We start from the raw sequence: 22,346 nt of genomic DNA on the forward strand, positions 1-22,346 counted from the left end.
TGTATGGATGTTTCCCGTGTACACGTCCACCGTCCTAGAAACTTGGGACACTGAGCTGTGGGGAGCCCCTGACCTGTGTTCTGGCAGCCTTGCAGGTGGAGAAAGAAATAACTGGAAAAAGGGGGGGGCAGCTGTGGAAAGTTGAGGGTAGAGTGGTCTGTGGGCAGAAAATAGGGACTGGGAACATCACCACCACAGCTGCAAATCACAGGCTCTTGACTGCATCATTTATTCCCTGACTTCCCAAAAGGAACAGGGACAGCAGGTGGGGGCGTGGAGGGGGACAGGCACAGAGCACCTCTTTCCTCCCGGAACAAAGGGAAAGACACCTGCAGCTCAGCTTGGCCTGGCTCTGAAGGCTGGAGGGCGGCTCCCAGATGAAGCTCAGGCGCCCTCAGCCTCTGGGATATGCAGCCCCAGAAAAGCTGACCCCATAGGCCGGGAGGGCACTGGGGCCGCAGGCTGGAGCAGCTATAGTTCCCTCCAGCCCTGATCCCCTCTAGCAAGGCTCCCCAACCCTTTTGTCAGGTACGGCAGAGGCTTGGCCTTCCTGCGCTTGAAGGCCTCCAGGTCGCGGTGGGTGCTCATGATCAACCGGCTGTAGGAGAAGCAGAAAGAGGGAGCACTAGCTGGGGCTCCCCACTGTACAGGCCCTGTCTCGACCACACTGGCCAGGTGGCTCCGCACAGGTGCACAAATGTCAGGGGCAGGCACAGCCTCAGACGTCGGTCAGAGGGGAGTCCGGGTCTGACCACAGAAATGAAAGCAGAGGCAGCCAGGGGTGGGGCCACCAGATGCCCCCCCCAACACTCGTAGACATGCTTCACTTTCTACTGTCCCTATCCTCTCTGGTGACTTGAGCTGCCCTTACTTGAGACTGGAGAGTTCCACCACGAGGCCGCGCACTGTGTCTGTGGCGTCTTGCATCCTGCAGGCCTCCTGGGTCCAGGTCCCCATAGTGGGTCTGAGGGGAGGGGGGAGAAAGGAGTGGCCTGAGTCCTCAGGATGGTCAGCCATTCATTGGTTGAGGGCTTTCCAACCACCCCTCCCCCACACCAAGAACATCCCACTTCCAACCCCTGCCACCACATACTGCCATGCTTGGGTTGTTGCTGTGTCTATCACCTGCCCTCTCCTGGACCCTGGCCATTCTTCCAGTGCCTCTGAGAACTCTGGAATATTCTTAACCCAGTTTGTCTTGATGGTTAGATTTTAACTCCTTGAACGACCCCCTTCTCAACATTCAGTTTGCCTCTGATTTGCTCCCCATGGTCCCTGGCACTCAAGATAATCTAGAAGGGACCATGCTACAGGGATGTGCACCTGTATGCATGGGCAGAGGAGGAGCCCTGTCGTTCAGGCTGACCCTGTCTCTCAACACTGTACTCAAGAGCCCCAGTTTTGCCACACAGGTTTTAGGCAACTTATGGGTGGCTGTCAGGCCCTCAGCTCTGACTGAGTTTCATTCAGTCATAGGCCATCACCTGGACTCCAGGACCCACACTGAGGCAGCCCTGATCTTTCTCAGTAACAGTGGGTAACAGCTAACCTGCTTCTGGTACACTAAAGGGGGAGACTGAGGTATATGGGAAGGGACTATGTTGACAAGTGGCAGATGGGGTACATGCTACAGTGGTCAGGGGACTGGAGGAGGGAAAGGGGACAGAGGAGGACAGGGTGGCATTCTAGCCCTCCTTCATGAGTGCCTGATGGAAATGGGAACTTGGCAGTAAATCATTCATGAGTCTCTGTAGAAGCACGGCCAGGTTCAAGTGAAGGTAACAAACAGGAGGGAGGCCTGAGAGGAGAATGGGTGGGTAGTGCCTGGGGTGTCTGCCCAGGGCCAGGGCCGGGGCAGCCTCAGACTTTCTGCAGTTATTAGCTCTGATTAGACACCAGAGCTCAGGAAGACTCAGGCCCCCTCTTAGTGCACCCATGTGCAAAGAGGCTGGGACAGTCTAAGGAACTGGAGGGACTGCCCCAGGGGACCCAGCTCCCAAGGACAAGCACTTCTTTGGGTGTGGAGCATGGGCCACCTAAGTTCTCAGGACATATGGTACGTGGCAGTTTGAAAGACAGCCCACTTCCCATTCTAGGTTGAAGACTGGGAAGCCTACCTGGGCTGAGATTTGGCCAGCGCCCTTGGAGATCCTCCAGTGGCACATGGGTTAGGGACAGGCCAGTCATGGCCTGGAAGGTTCTCTGTAGGGAAGCCCTAGAAGGAGTGGGGACACTGTGTGACTGGCCCAGCCTGGCAGAGGGAAGCACCATGCCAATGAGGGCTCCAGACAACTCTGCCCTCCTCTGTCTTGTCCTTCCAGCAGGCTGCAGGTGTCATGATACACTGATGAGTTTTACTCCAGTCACTGTACAAGTGTCCCAAAGGATCTTAAAAGATCCTGGAGCAAAGTTGGGTGTAGTGGTGCATACCTTTAATCCTTGAATTTGGAAGACAGAGGCAGGTGGATCTTCGTGAGTTTGAGGCTGAGTTTAAGGCCAGTCTAGTTTTACACAGAGTTCCAGGACAGCCAGAAATATATAGTAAGACCTGTTTTGAGAAAACAAAAACCATGGCCAGGCATGGTGGTACACGGTTGTAGTCCTAGAAACTTGGGGCCTGGGGTCAGCCTCCTGGGTTTCAGGCTACCCTATGTGAGTGTGGTCATGTGAGACTGAGATCCCACCCCCTTACAAAGGAAAAAGACCCTGGGACTGGGGCACATGTAACTCTGGCCTGCAGAAACACCATCTCGGGACCCAGGTGTCAGCAGCAGAAAGGAGGTCGAGTTACCTGCCTCAGGCATGAGCATCCAGTATAGGAAAGAGTCTACAAATTAGGCTGGGAATTCACGAGGGGACCGTACTGGACTGGTGGCACAGACCTAGGAGGGTCATTTGAACCCAGACAGGGCATCTTTGCAAAACCCATCTAAAATGAAATCTGGTGTTCACATTTACCCATCATACTGCCCACTTGTGGGGAAGAGAATCTCCCCTTAAAAGGGGCCACACTCCCAGCATGCCTGTGGAGTGTTTGTTGTCTTGACTAAAGGGGCTATGGCACTATACGCCCTACAAACCTCAGCCAAATGCTGATGGCTCAAACCGTAGGAGGGACAAAAGGATCTGTTTACTCCAAGTGTTAGGGATGGAGCCCAGGGCCCACATATGCCATTCAGCCATGCCAGCTGTGCCAGCTTCAGATCAACACTGGAAAACACCAAATTCCTGGTGGGAGAGCACTATGCAAGGCTCAGACTGTCACTGCAGGGTGACCTACAGGCATGCCCTCTGGTGAGATGGCTGTGAGGTCAACAGGAGACCCACTTCTAGGTGTCCCTATGTTGGAAGACAGAGCCTCTGCCCTCCAGCTGGGCTGGGCTACTGATGGCCCTCTAATGGGAACATGCTCACTGTCTGGGTCACCCTGACTTGTTCAGGGATGCCTAGTGTCAAAGATAACCACTCCCAAGCTGGTGCTGCCTATTGTCTGACACAAGCTGAATGCTAGGATCCTTTGGTCCTGATAGATTTTCTTTACAAAGGTTGGATGAAACCCCAGATTCTCACAGTGCTAAAATAAGCCATGTTGGCTTACACCACAGGCCAGGTGTTCAGAAGTATAGCAGCTCAGCAAGTTCCCCAACAAGGATGGAAGGGCAGGCTCTTTCTCCAGTCCTTTGGTGCTAGGATGGAACCGATGGCCTTGAAGCATGGCTGCCTGTTTCTTGGATTCATCACTAGGTAAATTCTTTGCTTGCATTGAGGGGTTGTGTCTTTATGAAAAGCCTCTCTCAAAGTGTCAGAATGGACTAAGTGTCTCATCAGGAGGCTGTGGCTCTTTGAGAGGGCACTCGCATCACCTTCGGGAGACCACCATGCTCCATTCCAAGGCGGAGCAGCTTTGGACTCCAGCAGACACAGGGACACCATAGGCTCCTCCTTTCCAGCAGGTGCCTGGCCTCCCTGAGCCTCTGTAACACACCCTGTATAGGACAGAGCTGCCCAGTCTCAGGTTGTGGCAGTATAGCAACAGAAAGCAGGGCTGCTCTTTCCCAGGAGGTGGGGCTAACAGGTGACCTTGCATGTCTGGCTTTGGCTCAGAGGCATGGAAGGCTGCATCTGGGCAGCTGTGGGTAGACAAGACCCTTAGGAAGTATAATACAAAGCACAATTACCATGTGTCTGCCTGAAAACCATGTCAACATTCCCAGCAAGTCTCAAGGGAGCAAGGGCTCTTTGCAGGTCAGGAGTGAGTCCCCTTCCCCATCTGCTGTAACAGCATTGGGTCCCTCAGGTATGTGACTAATAGTGTCTTCCACATCCCCTTGCCAGCCAGGGGCAGATGCTGGGCATGGTGGCCCAGCTGAAGGCTCTAGTTATAGCAGGCAGGCCCCAGACGGACAAAGTCCTTGTCTCTCCCTTTCCTAGGGCTCCATAGCAGTCACACAAGGATAGCCAGCAAGTCTACCTTTCAGGAAAACCAGGCTCCACCATGCCCAAAGCTGCCTTGAGTCCTCCAAACTCAGATGCCTGTGCTGCATAAATGTGTTAAACACTCAAGCCCCATCTTGCCTTCGAATTTCACCAACAAGGGTGTGTGTGTGTGCACATGCGCACGTGTGTGTATGCATTGAACACAGGAAGGCACTTACCTGCTCAGATAGGGCCTCCATGTTGGGGGCATCCAGGGCATCTTGTATCTGACTGTCAGGCAGGAAGTCTAATTCCACTGTTGAGGACTCCTGCCATGCAGCCTCATCTCTAGTACTGGGAGCTGACTGAGGCTGCCCTGCCAGGTCTATGGGAATTCCTGGGCTGCTATGACAGGCCTTGGTCCCCTGGGGAAGGTCATTAGCTGCATGGTTATACTCTAGCTGAGGGGAGGTATCAGGGGACAAACTGAGGTTCTCAAAGTCTTGATGGCAGTTTAGGCTGCTTAACTCCACTACCTTTTGGTTCATGGGCTGTGCCTCTAAAGGCAGTGTTCCTATCTCTTCTGGCAACTGTCCGTCAGAGCCAGAGTCCTTGGTTTCAATAGCTGGACTCATTTCCTGTTCTATATGGCCTGGATCTCCAGCATCTACCATGGACTTTTGTTTTCCAGGAACTGCAGCCTCAGCGAGGCTTGCCAGGTTGTCACCAGGGGACCCGTCTTCCAGCCTGGCCTCCTCTCTGCTTGCTGTAGTCTCCTCAGCAAGAGGTATGTAGCCCAGCAGAGTCCCACTGCAGCCTGCACCAGGAGTCTGCCCATCGGGAGAGCCTGGCAGCATGGCCACCTCTGGAGCCCTCTGCTGCAGCAGAGAGGGATCTAAGCTCACATCTGTGATGATACTGTCTGTAAGAGAGGCATCTGCTGGGTTGCTGCAGCTTGGTGTTGCACCTGTGCTGCTGAGTATGTGTGTGGGGACAGGCACAGTGGGGTCTGAGGCAGGAGCTGATACTGAAATGTAAAGGGTGCCTTCTTCCTGGGGTTCCCTAGACTGCTGGGCTCCTGTTCCCACTTCTTGGGCACCTCCATCCTGTGGGGCTCTGCTGTCTGCCTGCCTCCCTTCAGCATCGCCATCTGACAGATGTCTTCCCTGGCCATCACTGTCTTGAACCCTGGTCCTCTGCATCTCAAAATCACTGTTCGCTAGGCTTTCAATATCTGGGGAGATGGTTCTCTCCTTTGAGCAGGTACTGTCTGCCCATGTCTGGTCTTCTGGTCTCCTGGCATCATGGAAAGGGAACTTCAGGGGCTCCTTTTGTGGCTGGCTGTCTGCCTGGAGGGCACCCAGCTCTGGCCATGTTTCCTGTGGAAATAGGAAGACTCAGTCCCGGACTTGGATAACCAAGCACTCTGAAGGAGTCACTAGTTGCTGCAAGCCCTGCCCTCTGGATCAGATGGCTGCACACATCATTAGGTACCACAGTGGGTTCCAGCAGCTGCTCTAGGCAGAGCTTTATGCTGAGGCAGAAGGAGGACCGGAAGCACACACACCCCTCCTTTCATGGATCCTTCCCTGCCAGCACCAAGCATTCAGGAGCTTATAGCATAAAAATCCAGGTGGCACAGAAAACCCTGCCTAAAAAACCAACATATATAAATAAAATCCAGGCAGAAGGCTGTGGGGCTGCATGGTAATAGAGCGCTTGCCTAGTTTCAAAAGGCCCTGAGTTCTAGCCCCACTCCCAGAGAGTCAATGAAAGGTTAAAGGTTCTGCTTCCAGTTGATCCAATGGCACTTCAGATTCTTTGGCTTATTAGTGTGTGTGTGTGTGTGTGTGTGTGTGTGTGTGTGTGCATGCACACATGCATATCCTTGCCACAGTGTACACATGGAGGCCAGAGGACGAGTTGTGGAAGTTGGTTCACTCTCCTTCCACTAAGAGGGTTCTCAGTTATCAGATCTGGTGACAAGTGTCTTGACTTGACCATCCAACTCACCAGCCCCTTAGCGTCTTCAATAAGATATACCAGAGCCAGTGAGAAGGCTCAGTGGGTAGAGTGGCACTTTCTGTCAAGGCATGGTGGAGAAAACAGACTCCACAAGTTGCCTTCTTACTTCACACACACAGTGTGGCACATGGACACATACACTCATACACACGCATATAGGTAATAAAGTACCATTACAAAACCAGCTGGGGTTGGGCTGGACTTGGTGGCACACATATATGATTCTATCTCATACACCCAATGGTGACAGTGGTAAAACAGAGGCCTTTCTACCATGAGGCCACTGTAGTCATGCTGTAACAATTTCCACAGAAAGTTCCCTGTGCCTGTCCCCACATCTTCCAATGCTGACGCCCTGTGCTGCTCAGGTATAACATCATGACCTGGGTGTGACTTGGGGAAGACCTACCTTCCAGCAGTGGTGACACGCCTATAATCCAGCACTTGGGAGGTAGAAGTAGGAGAATCAGGAGTTTAAGGGCCAATCTTAGCAGCATCCCACCTGCCTAACAACCTTTTCCTCCAGAAAGAGCCACCATGATGAGGAAGCTAAGCAGCCATAGCAACCGTGACCTTGCACTAAAGCTGCTCTTGTTGCATGTACACTGGTTTTGAAACTGGGTCTCCCTGGGCAGTCTAACTGGCTTGGAGCTCACTACACAGACCAAGCTGGTAAAAACTCAAAACACATGCCTCTGCCTCCCAAGGGAGAATATCTTTTTTGTTTCAAGACAGGGTTTCACTGTGTAGCAGTTCTGGCTGTCCTGGAGCTCACTCTGTAGACCAGGCTGATCTGAAACTCATAGAGTTCTGCCTGCCTCTGCCTCCTGGGTGCTGGGATTAAAGGTGTGCACCACCATGCCTGGCTAAATTTTTATTTTATTTTATATTTTTGGGTTTTCCAGGCACGGTTTCTCTGTGGCTTTGGAGGCTGTCCTGGAACTAGCTCTTGTAGACCAGGCTGGCCTCGAACTCACAGAGATCCACCTGCCTCTGCCTTCCTAGTGCTGGGATTAAAGGCATGAGCCACCACTGCCCAGCTTGTTTTGTTTTTTGAAACAGGGTTTCTCTATGTATCTTTGGCTTTCCTGGAACTCGCTCTGTAGACAAGGCTGGCCTAGAACTCTCAGAGATCCTCCTGCCTCTGCCTCCTGAGTGCTAGGATTAAAGGCATGTGTCACCACTGCTCAGCAAATTTTTTTTATTATTAATGTTGTGTATGTGATTATTAGATATGTATGAATGACATGTATGTGATTCATTTATGTGTGTATGGGATGTATACATATATACATGTATATATATATATATATTTGTATACAGTGTATGTATCTGATATGGGGGGGTGTAGGAGAAAGTGCAGGCATGACCTGGCAGGCACACTACACTTTTAAATAGTATGGCCCACCATACTCCTGAAGTCAGAACACTGAATGCTGAGTAGCGTGAGTAGTCATAGCTGGCCTGAGGACAGTCTGCACTCTCTGTGTCTCCTTTGATGTGCTTCTTCCATGGAGACCCTGGTGGTGTGAACTGTCACTGTCCAATCAGTGCTGACGTGCTAACCAATCACTACTATATAAGTGGTCACTCTCACAGGTTGGGGGTGGTGCATGCTTTTAATCCCAGTACTCAGATGGCAGAGGCAAGTGGATCTCTGAGTTTGAGGCCAAAGTGGTCTACAATTCCAGGGCAGCCAGGGCTATATAGAGAAACCCTGTCTAGAAAAAGAAAAAGAAAAAAAATAAAAGAATAAACAGTTGCATTCCATCTCTCCCACACTTTATCCACTTTGCCTTTAACACCTGCCAAACAACTCTCTGCCTTAACTCTACAATCCCAACCCTCCAATTTCCCACACCCACAAGACTAATTCTCATGAAACCCAACCTGATGGCAAAAGCTGATACACAGCTCAGGATAGCCTTGAACTTCTGGACCCCCATTCCCACCTACCTCCCAAGAGCTGGGGACTTTGTGCATGCCGAGCAAGCGCTGTACCAAACATCCCCAGCCCCATTAATCTATGTACATTTGTGTGCTGAGACAGATCCCAGGGTCCTGTACTGCCTACTCAAGCTCTGTCAATGAGCCATGCCCCAACCCTAACATTCATCCACTGAAGGTTACTTGGAGTATTCCCAGTTAGGGACTATTACAAACACTGCTGCTGCAAAGGCCATGATGTACTCTCCTCCAGGGGCATGTGTCAAAAGCAACATTGTCAACCCCAAGATTCGTGATGGCAAGCATTTAAGAGTGTATAGTATTCTTGTAGAGGACCTGAGTTTGAATCCCAGCACCCATTTCAGGGGGCTCATAACTGCCTGCAACTCCAGCTCTGAGTCCTCTGGAAGAGCACCTAGTGCTTCTAACTGCTGAGCCATCTCTCCACCCCCACATTTTTATAATGCTCCTGACTTGCACAGAAGCCCTCAAGGAGCAGAGGAAGCTCTCAGGAAAAGTATACTACCTTTCTGAATTTGACTATTTCCATGCAAGCTGCAAGTCATGGTCCACACGGTGGTCTCAGATGGGCTGCTCAGCACGCAGTGCATACTGGGAACCTGGAGTGTACTGTACTAGCAGTTGGGGGCAGAGGCAGAGCACCAGCCAATGCAGAGTCAAGGAAGACCAAGGTTAACAGCAGGAGCAGCCAACTAAGGGAAGGAGGCTCTTACTTGGCTTCCAATGCAGCTCTCTGGAACGTCTTTCCATGCCTTGGCTTTTCTGGTTATTGTCTTCTTAGACTTGACAAACTGGGGGACAAACCTCCTGGCTGAGTTCTGTAAAAGGGACACAAGAACAGTAGCAGCATGGAAGAATGGGCTCTAGAAGTAGCAGCCCAACACATCCCTTCTTTTTCTTTTTCAGTACTCAGGATTGAACTTCCCTGCACACTAGGAAGCACTCGACCTCACAGTTACAGACTAGTTCTTACTATTTACTTGTTTTCCTCAACCTCCTCCTTCTTTCTTTCTTTTTTTTTTTTTTTTTTTTTGAGACAAGCTCTCTATGCAGTCCTGGCTATCCTGGAGCTCACTATGCAGACCAGGCCTATCTCTGCTTCCTGAGAGCTGGGACTAAAGCTGTGTGTCACCATGTCCAGTTCCCCCTTATTTTAAGTCCCTCCCCCTGGAAGTTTGGTTTTTGAGATGAGATTTCATATAATTTAGGCCAGCCTAAACCGAGCATTGGTGGTGCACGCCTTTAATCCCAGCACTCGGGAGGCAGAGGCAGGTGGATCTTTGTAAGTTCGAGGCCAGCCTGGTCTACAGAGCAAGTTCCAACACAGCTTCCAAAACAATACAGAGAAACCCTGTTTCAAAAAACCAAAAATAAAATAAAAAAATAACTTAGGCTGGCCTTGATCTTGATATATATAGCTGAGGTTGACCTTGAATTCCTGGTACTCCTGTCCTCTCCTCTGGAGTGCCTGGTTTATGTAGCCTTGGGGATAAAACCCAGGTTTTCTTTTTTCTTTCTTTCTTTCTTTCTTTTTTGGTTTTACGAGACAGGGTTTCTCTATATTGTTTTGGAGGCTGTCGGTGCAGCCTGGCCTCAAACTCACAGAGATCCGCCTGCCTCTGCCTCCCGAGTGCTGGGATTAAAGGTGTGCGCCACCAACGCCCGGCAAAACCCAGGTTTTCATGCATGCTAGGGCAAGTATTCTATCAACTAAGCTAACTCCCCAACTTTTCCTCCTCTTACCCTATATCCCAAACCCTCCCCCAATGTTTCTGGAGACAAGATTTTACTCTTGTAGCTCAGGCTAGTCTAGAACTGACTGTGTAGTCCAGGCTAGCCTTGGACTCAGGGATTCACCTGCCTCTGTTTCCCAAATTCTATAATTAAAGGTGTGTACTACCATGCCTTGCTTTGATTTTCTTTCTTGTAGTCTCACACACAACAGTTGTCTTATGTCCCTGCATCCCTGTGGGCAGTGAAGAGCTGTTGGCCATGAACAGGACATAGACCTTACTGTAACAGGATGCTCACCTGGGAAGGAGGCAGGGGGACTAGCTCTTCTGGTGACCCTGGGAGGTCAGAGACAGCTCTTGTGTCCTCCACAGGGCAGCTGGTTGGGGAGAAGCAAAACAGAGACTTGAAGTCCTTCCAGATGTCACTTACAAACCAAGACAAAGGGAGATCAGAGGTGCAGCTCCAGCAATGGAGCCTAGTATGTGAGGCTATGCATTGTATCCCTAACACATGCTCATGCACACATACACACACCCACACACATGCACATACATGCGAATGCACATACACACATGCATGAATGCACACACACATATGCATGGACACACTTTCTTCCTCAAGGAAAAGGGAGATGAGAACCTAAATGAAGAGTAATTCTGAATCTTCCAGGGAGGGCCTGGAGATCCCTTTCTAGGGTTTAAAATATATATCAATTCCATTTCCCCCTCACAGAGATGAGGATGGAACCCAGGGCCTGGTACCTGCTAGGCAATTGCTTCATCACTAGGCTCCAGGCGCAGATTGTTTGCTTTGAAAGGGTGAGATTTACAAAGAAGCATATACAGTGTGCAGTATTACTTAGCAATAAAATAGGAATGTGGGAAGATAGCTCCATGGGCAGAAGCCCTTGCCACACAAGCAGGCCTATATAAAAGCCAAAGGAGTGGTACAAGAGCTGTAATCCCAGAACCCCAGGAGGCACCAGAGAGAAGCCTGAAAGCTGTGAGCAGCAGGCCTGTCCGTAACAGAGCAACAGACATCTTGTCTCAAACGTGGAAAGTCAGGACTGACACCACAGGTTGTCCCAGACCTTCTTTGATATCCACACAGATGATAAGCTGCAAGTCAGCCCCTATTCACACACACCAAAAAAGAAACAAGGGAAAGAGGCATGAGGAAAAAGAAAATCCTAACCAGGCATGGTGGTGCACACCTGTAACCCCAGCACTCAGAAGGCACAGGCAGGCAGATCTCTGTGAGTTCAAAGCCAGGCTAGTGTACAGAGCAAGTTTCAGGGCAGCCAGGGCTGCCCAGTAAGACAGTGTCTCAGACATTTTTAAAAATGTTAGGATATGGGTATCTCAGTAGAGTGCTGACATGCTGAGGGCTGGGTTCCATTCCAGCACTGCAGAGTAAATTACAAGTTTTACACTGAGGCTATTTGTGTGGCTTCTGGAACACCAGCAAGATTTTTCTTCACATTTTCTTTTATATTGGTTTTCTTTTCTCTGTCTTTCTCTGTATATGTGCTATTTTTTTAAAAGAGAGATTTTATGTATGTAAATGCTCTATCTGATGTACAATGTTATGCCAGAAGAGGGCATTAGATCTCACTACGGATGGTTGTGAGCCACCACATGGTTGCTGGGAACTGAACTCTAGTGCTCTTAACCTCTGAGCCATCTCTCCAGTCCCATAGGTGCTATTGCTCAGTGACCATTTAAGGAAATAGCTCAAGAGGGGTTGACTGTCCCCCAGGCCCCAGTCTATAGACTGGAGAGCCTCACAGCAGTACATCCCTGCTGAGGGTGAAATTGCTGGACTTCTGGGAGGAAGGTTAGGATGTGGCTCACATGACAAGTCTGCAGAGCCAACATGAGTGGCTTCATGGTGCCACTGTTAGCAAGAATACTGTGACCTGAAACCAGACAGACAGACAGTCATTTTGCTCCTCCTAATTCTACTTTCTTTCTCCCTCCCTCCCTCCCTCCCTCCCTCCCTCCCTCCCTCCCTCCCTCCCTCCCTCCCTCCCTCCCTCCCTCCCTCCCTCCCTTTCTTTTGGAGATAGGGTCTCAATATATAACCCAGCTGACTTCAAACTAACAGAAATCTACCTGCCTCTGACTCCCATATGCTGGTATTAAAGACATTGTCACTGTGACTGGCCTGTTTTTCTTATGTATGTGTGTACATGTACATGCATGCACCCAGAAGACAACCTCAGGTGTCATCCTCAGGGCACTTTGAGCCAGAGTCGCTCATTGGCCTGAAACTCACCAATTAGGTTACATTGGCTGGATAGTGAGCCCCAGGGATCTATCTGTCCTACCTCCCCAGCACTGGGATTATGCATGCACCATCATGCTGAGACTTTTACATGGGTTCTTTGTGCTTCAACCTGTAGTGTGGCTGAGATTGAGATTGTACCAGAGTTAAGTGTGACCATTCTCCTAGGTGAACAGAACTACAAGAAGCAAGAACTGGGCCCAAGCCCCACAGGGGTTGCAGTGGTGGCAGGTCGTCCTGGTCCACTCCTTTTTGTCTCTCCCATGGGCTTGCTGTGAATGACTGAAGCAGATGCCTGCTGGAAAGTTCTGAGCCACCTACCTGGAAGCTGTGGGTTGTGGTTCCTCCCCACCTGGCTCTACAGAGGCAGCAGATTCAGAGCTGTCTTCTGACTCTCTGGAGTGGCGTGACTGTGACAGCACAGAGCTCTCGGGGCTTCCATGGGGGTCCTTCAGCCGTGGGTTCTTGGGAGGCTTTGAGAGAGGGAGGTCACCCCCTGGTTTGGAGAGGGAAGTGAGGGGCAGGGATGTGGGTCAGGAATAGCATGGCTGTCAGCTTAGCACAGGAGGGCCACAGCTAGACTTAGGTGAGTAGGTCCGTGTTGTGGGCAGGAAGGCCAGTTCTAGTGCCAACCTGGTAATGGGGAGATGGAAGCGAGTCCCACTCAAGATCCAGGACCCCTTCCTTCATGTGGCTGAACAATTAGATTCTTTGTCTTTTCTGGTGAGACAGGATCTTATTTGTAGCCCAGGCTGACCAAGAACTCTCCATCCTGCTACCCCAACTTCCAAAATGCTGAATGATGGGTGGTCTGCATCTTGGAGACTGATTCAAGGGCTTTGTGTGTCCACTTGTAAGTGCACCTATTTGTGCCAGTGGTGAACATGTGGTGTGATTTCCCAGTCGCTCAACGTGCTGTTTGAGACAGGGACACATCAAGTAGGCTAGGCTGGTCCAGGGAACATTGTCTCTGCCTTCCCTGTGCTGGCATTACAAGTGTTTAACCTCACAGGTGTGCTATCACCTCAGCTTTAATCTATAATTTAGCCATGACTGAGATAAAATTTTTATCTGTATTATTTTTAAATTTTTTTTTTTTTTTTGGTTTTTCGAGACAGGGTTTCTCTGTGGCTTTGGAGGCTGTCCTGGAACTAGCTCTTGTAGACCAGGCTGGCCTCGAACTCACAGATATCCGCCTGCCTCTGCCTCCCAAGTGCTGGGATTAAAGGCGTGCACCACCAATGCCCGGCTTATTTTTAAATTTTTGTTTTATGTATATGGGTATTTCATCTGCCTGTATGTCTGTGTTCCATGTTCATGTATGGCATCTGCAGGGGCCAAAGGAGGCATCAGATCCTCTGGAACTGTATTTACAGACAGCTGTGAGCCCCATGTGGGAGATGGGAATCGAACCCAGGTCCTCTGGAAGAGCTCCTGAGACTAATCTTGAAGCAGTGTGACTATAAACCAGATGGGACAAGTGTGACCAGACCCTCTCTCCCCTGGGAGAAGTGTGACAAGTCTCAGTTCAAATGGTGGAGACAAATGTCTGAGGTCTGAGGTCCCTGTGAGTTTCCCCTTCTTTTTTTCGAGACAGGGTTTCTCTGTGTTGTTTTGGAGCCTGTCCTGGAACTCGCTCTGTAGACTAGGCTGACCTCAAACTCACAGAGATCGCATGCCTTTGCCTGCCGAGTTCTGGGATTAAAGGTGTGCGCCACCAACGCCTGGCTGGAGCCTCCCCTTCTTACCATGGCTTCCCTTTTTCCATGATAAAGTGGACAGCGTTTCTGCTAGCCTCTGGGGCATCAGGTCATCCATCTCCACGACTGAGCTACACGTGAGCGGAGCTTGCCCTTCTTCCCTCCTCTGTTTTACTAGAGGAGTGTACAGGACAGCGCTGGTGTTCAGGTTCTAAAGTGATAACTAAGCACACACAGAAGCCAGGTGTAGCGGTGCATGCCTTTAGTTCTAGCACTTGTGAGGCTAAGGTAGGATTAAGAGTTTGAGACCAGGCCGGGCATTGGTGGCGCTCGCCTTTAATCCCAGCACTCGGGAGGCAGAGGCAGGTGGATCTCTGTGAGTTCGAGGCCAGCCTGGTCTACAGAGCCGATTCCAGGACAGCCTCCAAAGCCACAGAGAAACCCTGTCTCGAAAAACCAAAAAAAAAAAGAGTTTGAGACCAGCCTGGATTACATGAGACCCTGTTTCAAAAACAAAACCAAGCTCCTAGAACAAACCTTCATCAGGCATAGACAGTGACACCCTGGAGTACACAAGCTGCTCTAGACACCTGAAGAACATGTCTTGCAAACAGTGGGGCCACAGGCAAAGGAGGCCCCTTGGTCCTTTAGGCACTGGCATGCCCTTCTGTCACTCAGGGTAAAGGGGAATGTCCTTTACTTGCCCTTGGCAGCCTAAAACTGCTTATGATTATTTTCTTTCCTCCCTTTAAGGAGAGGTCCTCCTGCCTCACCCTTACAAAGTAGACTTCGAGGTTAATCTTCTGTGATGCCAATCCTGAGACATGGTCTGGCTGTATACCCAGGCTGTCCTTGAACTGGTACTCTTCTTGCTTCAGTTTCCTCAATTTGGGGATTGTCACACATCTGACCTGTGATGCCATTTTCCAGGTTAGAAAACCAAGTAACCAGAACGAGATTGGGTCCAACTCCAGAGCCTGCACATTCAAGAGGCTGCTGTGGAATATTACTTTAACTATGTGAAGGTGTGTTACATTTGTTTATGCCCGCATTTGTTTAATTATGGAAAGACCCTTGCCTGCCTAAGGCACCTGATTGGTCTAATAAAAACCATACTTAAAAGGCCAACAGCTAGGCAGGAGAGGAACAGGTGGGGCTGGTGGGCAGAGAGAATAAGTAGGAAGAGAAATCTAGGCTCTAGGAAGGAGAGAGAAGAGACAACAAGGGAGAAAGAGAGGGAGATGCCTGGGGCCAGAAGCCAAGCAGCCACCAACCAGCAGACAAGGAAGAAATAGGAAAGTAAGATACACTGAATCAAAGACCTGAGGCAAAATGTTGCTAAAGAGAAACAGATTAAAACAAGAGCTAAGATAAGGCCAAACATTCATAACTTTCTGTGTCATGATTTGGGAGCTAGTTGGTGGCCCCAAAGAAAGCCTGTTACAAGAGTCCTTTGTATATTTATAGTGCACTATATACTGTATACTGGGCTTCTTCCCAGACAAGTAGAATAAAATAGAAAAGACAAAACTGAATACTGTCTTCCTGGAATTCAGTCAGATGCTCGCCAGGCTCAGCTCAGGTATTTAAAAGATTGAGCACCTGAGTATAGATCCACACTGTCATATAAGAGCCATGAATGTGGCATCTGTCTGTGCCCCAGCCTTGGAGGGTTGGAGAAAGGCAAATCCCGGGGGCTTGCTGGGATAAAGTGGACAGCGACTGAGGAAGACACCTGGCGCCTCATACACACAGGCACACACAAGTGCACACACATGAATACACACACATACAGCAGGACTAGGATGGGCCTGAGGACCTTAGGCATGTCAGGCAACTATTCTACTGCTAAGCCATGCCTGCTGCATCTCTCCAGTCCTTTTGCTCTGCTGCTGTACATTTGCTGAGCAGTGTGATCACTATGATCCCGCAGGTGTCCAGTACTACTGGGTGTGTTCCATCCTCTGCTCAGACTGCTGCCCAAACCCTCCTCTCACAGGTGCCTGCTCCAGCTGGCACTGTGGACCCAGGAATTCCAAGGATGTTTCTTATGTTCTCACCTCTCACTCTGCCACAAAAGGCAAAAATAAATAAATAACTTTGGTTGGTTGGTTGCCTGAGATTGATCCCAAATAGCAGCTTGCTTGGCTGACTCAGTGGACATTTGTACCAAAATAAAAGGCAGAAACATCAACAGCCATGATCAGTACTTCCTATGATCAGTCCCACAGGACTAATTCAAACCAACTAAGGCAGAACCTTATGTTCCACACCAAAACTTGGAGATGCAAGAAGTGAAGGGCCTGTTTTCACCACTAGACACAGCCTTCCTACTTCTCTCCTGAATCCGTGGACAGAGAAAGGCCCATAGGGCTCTGCAGCTCGAGACCATGAGAGGTGGGTGACCTGCCACGGTGGCCCAGCTGTCCTCAGTTTTCTCCTCAAAGGTCAGGGCAATCCTTATGCCTCCAAGTGGCCTGCACACTCTGCACAAAACAGGTATGAGCTATTGTCTCACATCTGAGAAGAAAATGTACACCAATCTTTAAATTTATCCCTCCTGTCCAGGTGTGCTGACGCACTTTTAATCCCAGCACTTGGGAAGCAAAGGTCAGCCTACATATCAAGTACCAACAAGCTACACGGTAAGACCTTGTCTCAGAAATAAAAGTTCATCCTCCCCAAGGAAAGAAAATGCCTCTGAGTTTCAGACACCTTAGTAACTGGATGCTTTAAGGTCACTGTGGCCACACAGGCCTATAATTCTAACATTGAGAACTTGAGGCAGGGCACAGTTCTCATCCAGACTGGACTACCTAACAATAAAAAAGCAGACAATGTAGTGGTTTGAATAGGGAGTGGCACTGTTAGGAGGTGTGGCCTTATTGGAGGAAGTGTGTCACTGGGAGTGGGCTTTCAGGTTTCAGAAGCTCAAGCCAGGCCTAGTGACTCACTTTCATTTCCTGCAGCCTGTGGGTCTAGATGGAGAACTCTCAGCTACCTCTCCAGCACCATGTCTGCCTGCACACCACCATGCTTCCCACCGATGGTAACAGACTAAACCTCTGAACTATAAGCTAGCTTCAACTAAATGTTTCCTTTCTAAGAGTTGCCTTGGTCATGGTGTCTCTCCACAGCACAGAAACATTAAGACACCACCCATCCAGAGAAAGCACTGGGTAAGGGGCTAGAGCACTTTACTTTTCCAGAGGGCATTGGCTGGGTTCCTAGCACCCAGGGATCATTTCCCTCATGTGGCATGTGCTTATTTTGTTTTTTAATTAGGCATCTTTATTTTCCTTTTTGAGGGGGAGGGTGGGCAGCAGTGACAGGGCCTCATGTAATTAAGCTGGCCTCAAACTCACAATGTAGCCTAGGACAATCTTGAACCTCTGATCCTCCTCCCTCTACTTCCCTAGTGCTGGGATTACAGCTGTCTACTACCTATCCTGGTTTATATGGCACTGCAGATAGAACACAGAGCTTCACATAATATTAGGCAAGCACTCTACCAACTGACCTGGATTTATTATATTATTTTCTTTTTGTTTGTTTCTTGTTTTCTTCAAGACAGGCTTTCTCTGTGTAGCCCTAGTTATCCTGGAACTAGCTCTACTGCAGACCAGGCTGGCCTCAAACTCAGAGATCTGCCTGCCTCTCCTCCCAAGTGCTGGGATTAAAGAAAGGCATGTGCTACCACTGCCCGCCTATTATTTTTAAGTAGAGAATTTTTTTCTTATTTGATACCAGGGCCTTACTTACACATACCAGACAAATGTTCTAGCACTCAGCTATACTCCTGGGCTCAAGTGAGGAAATTTTACATGGTCTATCAACAAACAGAGCCCAGAACTCAAAAACAGAATCGATAAGTTGGCATGTGTGGTGTGTGGTGGTTGTATTCAGTACAAACACAGGGTGTAGGGAGATGGCTGTCATGAAGACAGGATTGAGTTTGGATCCTAGTACCCATGTCAAAGCCAAGCTAATCACATATCTGCCTATAACCCCATTACTTGGAGGGGGGATGAAAACAGCCTTACTGAATTGATGAACTTAAAGTTCAGTGAGCAACCCTGTCTCAAAAATAAAGTGGAGAGCTATTAAGGAAGACACTTGATACTGACATCTGACCTCAACATACATACATACCTGCACATAACCACTAAGATATCACATATCACAGAGAGAGAGAGAGAGAGAGAGAGAGAGAGAGAGAGAGAGAGAGAGAGAGAGAGAGAACCAGTATTTGTGTGCAGACAGTTTTCTGTAGCTATAGGTTTCTCATTTACAGGTTTACACCATGGATGGAGAAAAACTGCACCTATATTAACCATGTAAAGATATTTCCTGGCCACCTCCCTAAACAACACAATATAATGATTTACATATCACTTGCATTCTGCTTGGCATTCTCAGTCATCTAGGGATTGAGTCTGCTGGTAGGTGTTATATTGTGATTCTGGTAGAGTGGGAGTCCTGAGGGAGTCTGGCTGTACACGGCAGTTTCCTGTTCTTAACAGTTTACTCAATGTCCTTTGATTCTGTTAGATATTAATGCTAGAAGTTGGAGAAGAAAAGATAGGATTCCTCACACCATTTCTGAGATTTATCAGTAAGCCTCAAATTATTTCAAAATGAAAAGTTTGGGTTTTTTCTTCTTTTCTAAGTTTTTTGAAACAGGTTTTTCTGTGTAAAGCCCTGGCTGGCCTCAGACTCAAGAGCTCCACCTGCCTCTGCCTTAAAGGCATGCACCCCCCCTGGTTAGGTGACAGAACTGTTTTGAGAAAAATTAGCTGTGACCTTGTTGGAGGTTTCAAAAGTCTACACCAGGTCTAGTCTCAGTCTGTCTGTCTCTCTTCCTCTTCTGCTCCCTGCCATCTTCCCTGGGTCCGCTGCATGTGGAAGATGTAAGCTCTCAGCTTCTGCTGCAATCAGTGACATGCCTGCCTGCTGTGTGCCCTGCCCTGATGGTCAAGAATTCACCCTTAGAAACTGTAAGCAGCTGGGTGGTGGTGGTGGTGGTGGTGGTGGTGGTGGTGGCGGTGGCAGCTGTGAGTTTAAGGCCAGCCTGATCTGCAGAGTGAGTGCCAGGACAGACTGCAAAACAATACAGAGAAACCCTTGGGAAAGAAAAAGAAAAAGAAAATGTAAGCAAGCCCCCATTAAATGTGTTACAAGTTGCTTTGGTCATGGTGTCTCCTCACAACAGAACAGTAACCAAGACAGGTTGTGTCCACTTGTTTTACACGCAGCGTCTCCCACTTACCTGGAACTTGCTAAGTAGGGTTGACTGGCTGGCCTACAAGCTCCAGGACTCAACCCATCTCTGCTCCTCCATGCCAATACTGTATTAAAAGCATGTGTCACAACACCTAGCTTTTACATAGGCTGTGGGGACTGAAATCATGTCTTCATGATTACAAGGCAAGTACTTGATCAACTAAACCATCCCTCAATTCCTATAAATCCTCCATAATTTGTATTATTACTAGCCTGTACTGAAATTTTGCTATCTTTTAGTTTAAGGCTATCATATTAGCATTCTGGTGAAAAGCAAAAATTAAGTGCTACAGAGAGCTGGGTGGGTGGTCCCAGCTACTTGGGAAGCTAAGGTAGGAGAGTCACCTGAGCCCAGAGGTCAGGGCCAGACTTAACCAGATAGTGTGTGGGAGAGAGAGAGTACAGGTGTATAGGCCAGATCACAATGCCACTTGTCATTCTTCAAGAGCCTTTCACTTTGGTGTGTGTGTGTATGTGTTCACCTGCATGTGTATGCCAGTGTTCTTGCCTGAGTGTAAGTGAGCATGAGGAGGTCAAATGTCAATACTAGGTGTCTTCCTTTATCTGTGTCTTCTAACATTTTAAAATTTTGCTTATTTGGGTATTTTGTCTGCATGTATGTCTATGCACCACACACATGCTCTTGGAGGCTAAAAGAGGGTGTGGAACTGGAGTTACACACAGTTGTCTGTGAGCTTCCATGTGGGTGCCGGGAATTGAACTTGGGTCCTCTGGAAAAGCAGCCAGTGATATTAACTTCTAAGCCATCTCTCCAGCCCTATATATTTTTTTTTTCAGTACTATCTCTCACTGAACCTAGAGTTCCCTATTGTGCCTGGACTGTCCACTTCCCCTCTCGTGCTGGGGTTAGAGATATGCACCATTAAGTCCAGCTTTTATGTGAGTGCTGGGAATTCACACCCAGGTCCTCTTGCTCGCACAGCAAGCTCTTTAATCCCTGAGCCATACCCTCAGCTTCCACCTTGTTTTATGAAGGTCTCTCACTGACATGGAACTTGCCTGGCTAGACTGGTTGGCCAGCAAGTCACTGGGATTACAAGCATGGGTCACCATGCCTCTGGCTTTTTTAAGGGTGAGTCTGGAGACTAGCTCAAGTCCTCATGTTTGTTTGGCAAGCATTTTACTGAGTCTCCTTTGCGACCTCACAGTGAGACCCTGTCTATACAACATCACAACACCTGAGCTTGGTCCACAGGCCTATCATCTCAGCATTTGGAAAGCTGAGGCAGCAAGATTCAAGTTCAAGGCCAGCCTGGGCTACATGATGCACCAGTCAGGACTTCTATCACTGTGATAAAACATTATGACCAAAAGCAAAGTCGAGGAAGAAAGGGTTTATCTCACTTACACTTTTACTTCAGAGCCCATAATCAAAGGGAGTCAGGGTGGGAGGCCTCACCCTCCCTGGAGAGTGGATGGGGGTGGTGGGGTGGATGGGAGGTTGGGGTGGGGGACATGGGAGGGAGAGAGAACTGGGATTGGTATGTAAAATAAGATTGTTTTTAATTTAAATAAAAATTTATTTTTTTTAAAAAAGGGAGTTGGCAGGACCCTGGCTGCAGGGACTGAAGCACTGGCTATGGAGGAAAGCTGCCTGGGGCCTTCTTATGTAACTCAGGACTTGCCCCAGGTAGCATGCCCCCAGAGAGCTGGGCCCACCCACAGCCATCATCAATCAACTACTACAGACATAACTCACAAGCAAACCTTTCTCAGTTGAGAGTCCCTTTTCCCAAGTGACTCTTGCTTTCGTCCAACTGACATAAAACTAGTCAGCATGCATGGCAAGAATCCCCTCCCGGCTCAAAACACACATCCAAAACAAAAATGGTGAACTTGGGACGGAGATGTAGTTCCATGGTAGAGAACTTATCATGCAGAAGACCCTGTGTTCCAGGCCCAGTACCTCAAATAAATAAGTGGATATTAAAAAGCCAATTTGAAGCCGGGCGTTGGTGGCGCACGCCTTTAATCCCAGCACTCGGAGGCAGAGGCAGGCGGATCTCTGTGGACATTAGGCCAGCCAGGGGGCTACACAAAGAAACCCTGTGCCAAAAAAACAAGACAATAATAATAATAAATAAAAAGCTAATTTTAATAAACCAAATACCTGAGTTCCGCTGCTTCTTCTTCTTATTCATTTTATTTTTCCCTGAGAAATCTGAAAACAACAAACAAACCCTCCAGCTATTGCCAGCACTATCTGTGCCCAAGCTTCCCTCTCCACTGGGCCCACGGGGCAGCCTGGGGGGAGTCAGCTGGACTCCAGGAGGACCGTGGTGGGACGCCAGATCACAGCCACCTTGAACCACGGCCGGGTAGGAATTCACACCCCTTTTCCGTGTGAGGGACTGTCTTCTGTCCTCCTCAGGACCCTTACTCTAGTCTCTTAGTTGGAGACAACTAAGCTTCACCCCACCCCCATGGCGCCCGCCAAAGCTCGTGTATATGGGATGTGGGGCACTTGGCGGCTTTTGAGAGGCCACTGGAGACGCACCAAAGCCACAGAGGGCTTTAGCCACCGGGGCAGAAGTCGCTTCTGGCCAGTGTCTTCGGGCCGTGGGACCCAGGCAAGCCAGAACCAACCTGGGCCGCAGCAGAGATGGAAGTCGCTTTGGAGGGACGAGGTCGGCTGGGATCCGATGGGGAAAAAAATCGCCTGAACTACCTGCGTGATGTTTTGAGTAAATGACCACAGCGGCAGTCACGGGACCGGCAGCAGTAACACCCCACACCTCCACAAGGCTAGGCAGAACAGGGCGCGGCGTGAGGAGCCACGGCTCTCTTAGCTGTCACGCCGCCGCGCCCTCACACCTGCGGCGCCCCCACCTCTTTCCCGCCCGCGAGGCCCCGCCCCACGCAGCGCAGTATCCGCGCCGTGCGCCGCCTCGTGTCAAGCGCATGCGAATTCAC

The 22,346-nt window shown here is 49.4% G+C and overlaps 1 protein-coding gene across 3 annotated transcripts; it reads right to left on the reverse strand.

Moving 5' to 3' along the window:
* Window positions 1-210: 210 nt before the first annotated feature.
* Brme1 (break repair meiotic recombinase recruitment factor 1) lies at window positions 211-22,269 on the reverse strand. 3 transcript variants are annotated; one of them, XM_005087573.4, is made up of 9 exons: window positions 22,020-22,268; window positions 21,544-21,594; window positions 12,751-12,925; window positions 10,441-10,519; window positions 9,123-9,227; window positions 4,656-5,795; window positions 2,118-2,215; window positions 872-964; window positions 211-598 (listed from the first exon to the last, which is right to left on the reverse strand). In XM_005087573.4, the coding sequence occupies exons 2-9, from the start codon at window positions 21,572-21,574 to the stop codon at window positions 472-474; spliced, it is 1,848 nt and encodes a 615-aa protein (XP_005087630.2). In that variant the 5' UTR covers window positions 21,575-21,594; window positions 22,020-22,268; the 3' UTR covers window positions 211-471. The 3 variants fall into 3 exon arrangements, with proteins under 3 accessions (XP_005087630.2, XP_021079466.2, XP_040592675.1); XM_021223807.2 differs by lacking the exon at window positions 2,118-2,215 and having other exon boundaries at window positions 22,020-22,269; XM_040736741.1 differs by having other exon boundaries at window positions 21,544-22,269.
* Between the last annotated feature and the right edge of the window lie 77 nt (window positions 22,270-22,346).

This window comes from Mesocricetus auratus, unplaced genomic scaffold, assembly GCF_017639785.1.
Source record: "Mesocricetus auratus isolate SY011 unplaced genomic scaffold, BCM_Maur_2.0 Super-Scaffold_100081, whole genome shotgun sequence".
NCBI lineage: Eukaryota > Metazoa > Chordata > Mammalia > Rodentia > Cricetidae > Mesocricetus > Mesocricetus auratus.